General features: G+C 37.3%; 1 protein-coding gene across 1 annotated transcript; it reads right to left on the reverse strand.

The window, feature by feature from the left end:
* Positions 1 to 324: 324 nt before the first annotated feature.
* On the reverse strand, positions 325 to 978 carry LOC142174410 (uncharacterized). The gene is made up of 2 exons (XM_075240198.1): positions 736 to 978; positions 325 to 651 (listed from the first exon to the last, which is right to left on the reverse strand). Exons 1-2 carry the CDS (start codon positions 976 to 978, stop codon positions 325 to 327), a joined length of 570 nt encoding a protein of 189 aa, XP_075096299.1.
* Between the last annotated feature and the right edge of the window lie 5,599 nt (positions 979 to 6,577).

Here is a 6,577-nt window from a genome sequence, read left to right on the forward strand (position 1 = left end):
CAAGGTAAACCAAAGGTAAGGGCTTAACATCAGTTAGTAAAGATTGGTGAGGGGTCATATGATTAGTAGTACTAGAGTCTATGATCCAAAGTCATCCTCTACTTTAGTAAAATTGCAAACATAAGAAGCAGAATTACTGAAAACAGAAGTACCTATCAGACCTGCAAAGTTTGCTGAACCAGAAGGAATGTCTTGAGAGGCAGAGGACATCTTGGACTATTGGAGCAAATTGAGCAGTTGATCATATTGTTGTTTTGTCAGAATGTTTCCCCCAATGTCAAGTGGAATTACCTTGGAGCTCTCAGAAGCAGAGTTATCAGTAGCTCACATGTCAGGTGGATCAGAAACTTGAGCAAATGCAGTTGACCTTCTGAACTTGGAACCAAAACCTGGAGGGTACCCATGCAGCTTGTAGCAGTTTTCAATTAGATGCCCAGGCTTCTTACAGTATTGGCACATTAAACTAGAATTCCCCTTATTAGTAGGATCAAAATTTATCCTTTGAGTAAAAGGCCTTTGAACTCTGGTACTCTCCCTAGTAGTGTCAAATTGCATCCTTGAATTTATAGGTTTCTGAACATCTGTGCAAAAGGAGGAAGATTCTGGACTAAAAACTGAATTTGAAATTTGAACCTCAGCTTGGCTTTCATCCTCAATCAGCAAAGGTTTCATTATAAGAATGTTTCTTCTAACCCTAATGTAGGTTTCATTTAACTACATCAGGAATTGATGAACCTTCTGCTCTTCTTCGATCTTCTGAAAGGCCTCTTTACAACCACATGTACAGTTTGGATAAGTGATTGAATAAGCCAACTCATCCCAAAGCTTTTTAATGCGACTGAAATAGGAAGCAATGTTAGAGGATCCCTGGGAAATGGAAGCAAGGTCCTTCCTGATGTGAAACACCTTAGCCCCATTTGTTTTCCCATATCGTTGTTCGATTTCTTTCCAAAGTTTTTGAGCAGATTCTGTATACATCACACTCTCTAATCTCAGTGTCTAGACTATTTAGTATCCAAGCAGTCACCATGTCATTACAACGGACCCAGGGTTCAAACAACACAAAGTTTTCACTAGGTTTGGGGATTGATCCATTGATTATCCCCAATTTATTTTTACATGATAAGCCAATCAACATGATTCGTCTCCAACCCCCATAAGCCGTGCCAGTAAAGGTCATTGTGACTAAAATTGTGCCTAGAAAATCAGACAGGTACACGTACAAAGAGTGAGATGGTTCAATAGAAAAAAATCTAGTTGAAGTTTAAGAAGTAGTGGTAGTAGTAGTAGACGAATCGTCAATAGGAGCCATCGATAGAAAATTATGCAATTGAAAAGTTAGGTTTGAAGAAAAAATTAGGGCTTTCACAAAGCCAGTCAATTTTCACAGTACTGATGAGAGCTATAGCGTGAAACAGCAAACAACTACCAATTGAAAATCGAAACTGAAGAAAAAAAACTTAGCTTTGAACCTTCTGTCGAGATCGAAAGAAAACCTCAGCAAAAATGAACAAATCTGATGAAATCCCAGAAAATTAACGGAGTCAAACTCTAACCAAACTGACCGAGGGTACCATTGATCGATGCGGAAACACAATATCTACGAGCTCCCGAGCTCTGATACCATGAAAACAGTCGAATTCTTCATGATCTCGAACAAGATTCACAGGAGAAACCCTAAGATGAAATGTTCGTATGAAGAGAAAAGAACTTGAGCTGAGATCTTTTATTAATATGTAATGTCTGTATAAAATAATGTGAAACTCTATATTTATGTATTTACAATGAACTGGGTATAATTAAATAAAAATGAACCGGGTCAATTAAGGGGATGCTTCATCGATTGTAACTTCTTCAAGTGGGACTCTTCTATATTGGGCTTGTATAGTGTGTCATGGGCTCCAACAGAGAGCAATCAACAAAAAAGAACTTCTTATTGATATTCTTCTATAGACTATAAGGGAAAAGAATATAGAGCTTTAGGCAGAATCGGTAGTTGAATTGCTACGATAAACAGTATGAGTATGAGAAATATCCTGGGGAATAAATAAGGAGGAGAAGGAGTATTTATCGTATAAACTAGAGTAATTTCTCTCTAAGATCACGCATGTCCATTATCAATATTATCGGCTCGTTCCATACGTTTCACCTGGTAGATTCGTAACAGCTTAAGAGTTAATGCTGAAACTCAGATATTTTGAGACTTATTGATTTACCTTATCCGGACACTAGAGACTTCCCGGATGGTCATTTATGGGATGATGTATTGATGTTGTCTGATCCAGATATGCATTTCCTCAGCTGCCCTTCCAGTTCAACTTACTAAGGTTGCCCTATCTGACGTGGAGCTAATTAAGCATTATTAGTCACGTGTCAACTATTGTGTTGCCACATGGTATGACTGCCTATTACCAATGAACCAACACGGTAAATATTTATAGCTAACAAACTGAGCTATTAAGATACTCCAGAAATAAAGGGGAAAATTTGTAGCTAATTAACCTCATTGGTGCTGTAATTTATGTTAGTTACTCTTTTTATTTATGTGATAACCCAAAGGGTTATCTTGTATTTTAGAATTCGAATCCGAGTTCCGAGGCCTTAAAACCTCATTTTCTTTTTCCTCAATTTGCATGCACTGTCCAGGCGCATTTCCAGAAAGCTTTTATGTGAAATTTAAGAAAAATATTGAAAATGGCCTTTAAAATCGAGTAAAGTTGACTTCGGTCAATATTTTTGGTAAACGGACACAGATCCATGATTTAATGGTCTTGTAGGGTCCGTAGTAAAATATGGGACTTGGGCGCATGCCCGAAATCGAATTCCGAGGTCCCTAGCTCGAGAAAAGAATTTTTAAAGAAAATTATTTGCTGGAAAATATAAGGACTTTTGGAAATGAAATGATGTGTGATCTTGATGGTATCGGGCCCGTATTTTGGTTCCGGGGCCCGGTACACATTTAAAATAATATTTAAGTTGAATCTGTGAAATTTGGTAAGAATCGGAGTTGATTTGATATAAATCGAACCCTAGGTTGAGAAAATAAAAATTTTGAATTATCTTATGAATTTCATGAGTTTTGGTGGTAAATTCGTTCTTTAAGATGTTATTTTGGCGATTTGATCGCACGAGCAAGTCCGTATGATATTTTTAGACTTGTGTGCATGTTTGGTTTGGAGCTCCGAGGGCTCGGGAGAGTTTTGGATAAGCCAGAGAGTGTTTTCGGATTTAGAGAAAGTTGGTTGTTGCATCTGGTATTGTTGCAGGCTCTGATCTCGCAATTGTGAGGTCAGGCTTCACAATTGTGAGCCTAGCAGGTTTGGCAATTGCGAGGGCTTTCCCGCAATTGCGAAGAAGCCCATGCCTGCCTTGTTCAGATTTGCGAATCTCCCTTCGCAATTGCGAAGTCATTAGGGAGGGGCCAGTCATCACAATTGCGACAAAATGCTCGCAATTGCGAGAGGAGCAGACATGCAGCAGGTTTGCAATTGTGAATCCTGTCTCGCATTTGCGAAGCCTGTCTCGCAGTTGCGAAGCTCTTGTCGCAATTGCGACATGTGCACCTGATCAAAATATCTTTTAGACGGGATTTTTACTTCATTCTTAAAAATTTCAAAACCTAAACTCCTAAGGTCAATTTTTCTAGAGAAAATTCTTCCCCAAATCATAGGTAAATAAATCTTAACTTGTTTTCTTCAATCTATTTCATCTCAAAATCTAGGGTTTTTCATGGGAAATTCGGTGTTCTTGGGTAGAAATTAGGAATTTTAAAATTTGGGGATTTGGACATCAAATTGATGTCGGATTTCAAAACCAATTGCATATTTAGGTTCGTGGGTGAATGAGTAGTCAGGTTTTGGTTCGAGCTTCGAGTTTTGATCAAGCGGGCCCGGGGTCGACTTTTGAATTTTTTGGGGGAAAACATTGGGAAATCTATATTCATGCATTAGAATTGGTTTAATTAACATTTATTAATATTATTAAGTAAATTATTACTAGATACAAGTGGATTGGAAGTGGAACCGAGAGGTAAAACGGTAATTGAGGCTTGATTTTGTCCGTGGAATTGAGGTAAGTGTTAGGCCTAACCTTAGCTTGAGGGAATATGTGTTGTTGCCTTATTTGCTACGTGTTAGTGTTGAGTATGACGTATAGGTGTGGTGACGAGTATCTATACGTTGGTGTCAAGCATGCCTGTGAGTCTTATACTGCGACCGTTATGATTCTTATCATGTACCATTCATGCCTCAATTGATGCTTATCCATGTTAAACAAGACTTATGACAATTTCTTGGTAATTGACCATTGCTGAGTATCGGCTCAAGTTGAGATTTATTTTGTGAAGTTAACAGTTGGGATGAGATTAGTTATAGCTGATTCCCTTACCGGGATGTTATTGTTTCTATTGTTGATTCCCTTGCCGAGATGTTATTGTCCCTATTGTTGGGTGAGGAAAGAGTGATAAAGCACGAAGGGTTATGCCGTACACATTCATACTTATGCATATGGTGAGGAAAGAGTGTTAAAGCACAAAGGGTGATACCGTGCACATTTAAATTTATATGTATACATACGGTAATAAAGAGTGATAAAGCACGAAGGGTGATGCCGTGCACATTATTATTATTCATATGGTGAGGAAGAGTGATAAAGCACGAAGGGTGATGCCATGCACATTTTTATTATTGATTGCATGGTGAGGATCGAGAGTAAAAGCACGAAGGGTGATGTCATGCACATTTTCTGTTTACTGTGTTCATTTGCTGCTATTGGTTCAAGTGTTGTAACTTCTTAAATTTTTTACTGCGGTAATTCTTTATGTTGAAACCCCCATAGCATGTTGCCCCTTCCTGTATATTTCTGCTTAGTTTTTACTACTTGTTACTCTGTTATTATATTGATTAACTGCACAGGTTTATGATCTTTGTCATGTCATAGCCTCGTCACTACTTCGCCGAAGTTAGGCTCGACACTTACCAGTACATGGGGTCGGTTGTACTGATACTGCACTCTGCACTTTCTGTGCAAATCTCAGTACCCGATCGTTTGAGTAGAGTTAGGTGGCTGCCTTCAGTCCAGTGGAGACCGAGGTAGTCCTGCAGGTGTCCGTAGGCCTTGGCGTCCCCTTCTATCCTGTTTCTTTTCTGTTTTATCTATTTTCGAGACAGATGTGTATTTCTGGGTAGAGTTTTATTACGGTTTCGTATTTGTATCAAGATAAACTGTTAAATTCTATTCTTTTACATTTATTCCACTTATTTTCTTATGTTAACTTATAAACTGTTAAAAGACAAAGGAAAAAGATAAAATAATCAGAAACGTTGGCTTGCCTAGTGGGTACAATGTTAGGCGATATCACGGTCCTGATGGTGAAAAGTCCGGGTCGTGACAATTTTAAAAAAAATCTTCTACCTTTCGCCTTTTTCTAGTTAAATATCCCTCGAAATGTCAGATATAGCAATCTAAACATTTTATTCTAGGCTTAGAGTTTCCTAATGAAAAAAGTGAAGCACACGTCAAATTTTCTGGTCAACATTCAGCCACAAAATTCAAATATTCATCTTAATTAAAGGAAAGATAGAAAATGCAATTTAAAACATAACATTAAGTGCACCTTTAGATAAATGTGTTTTGTAAATGTCACGCTAAAAAAAGTCAACGAGAAAAAAGATAATCTACCGAACATGTGGATACGATAAGCAACGGGTTCCGTACATACATGAACCTGCTCCACCTAATTTGGTTATCTTGTCTGATGTATCATTAATAATTGATTTCTTCATATCCATAGCGTTGAAAAATGAGCTCCTACGAGATAATACTGAGTACCTTAATTTTAAAAGAAATATTCATCAGGTCAACTTTTGGCGTCGCTGTTATTCTTTAGCAATTTTCTTTCTATTAGTTTGAAATCACCCTTGATGAGCTTTTTCTCCCTCTTCAGAATCTTTTTTATTTTATTTTTGTCCCACTAATTTAGATTTGTATCAAATAATTCGTTAAGAGGTAGAACATTTTTTATTAATAGATTCTTTATTCTAAGATTCGAACTCAAAAGGAGATCAACCATCCAACCATACATCTTCCTCCAATAAATGCAATACAGAATTTGAGTATAAGGGACATATCAATTCGTGGTATTTCAACGGCCAATGTTTAGATCTTTGGAGTTTCTATCATATGTTTGCTTTATTTCTTTTTCGTTCGTTTCTAGAGTCTTAAGTTTATCGAGAATGAGCGACATGAATCTTAACATCTCTAGTTTCTTTGATCAAAGATAGAATATATGCAGTGCATGTTACCCTAGTTTAAGATAAACAGTTGTTAAACCCAACTTGAGGACCCACTTGAATTTTAGTACTTAATAATATATATATAACTCAATTATGGTCAACGATCAGCTTGCGCTCCTATCGTATCCAGCTTTTGCACAAAATCTGGCTTATCAATTGCATCCTTTGGATCCTATTCATGACTTTTACTCTTTCAAAAACATTAAGGGATAAATCCGTACTCATCCCAAGGCAATGAAAGTATCATATTGGAAGTGGCTTGCCATCGCGACGGTGATTATTTT

Source organism: Nicotiana tabacum, chromosome 20 (genome assembly GCF_000715075.1).
Source record: "Nicotiana tabacum cultivar K326 chromosome 20, ASM71507v2, whole genome shotgun sequence".
Lineage (NCBI taxonomy): Eukaryota > Viridiplantae > Streptophyta > Magnoliopsida > Solanales > Solanaceae > Nicotiana > Nicotiana tabacum.

Excerpts from the sequence above, each read along its gene's own strand:
- LOC142174410 (XM_075240198.1), bottom strand. The coding sequence starts at position 978 with ATGTATACAGAATCTGCTCAAAAACTTTGGAAAGAAATCGAACAACGA. Across the intron at positions 652-735 it reads AGATCGAAGAAGAGCAGAAG|GATGAAAGCCAAGCTGAGGT; the intron begins GTTCATCAATTC and ends TTGCTGATTGAG.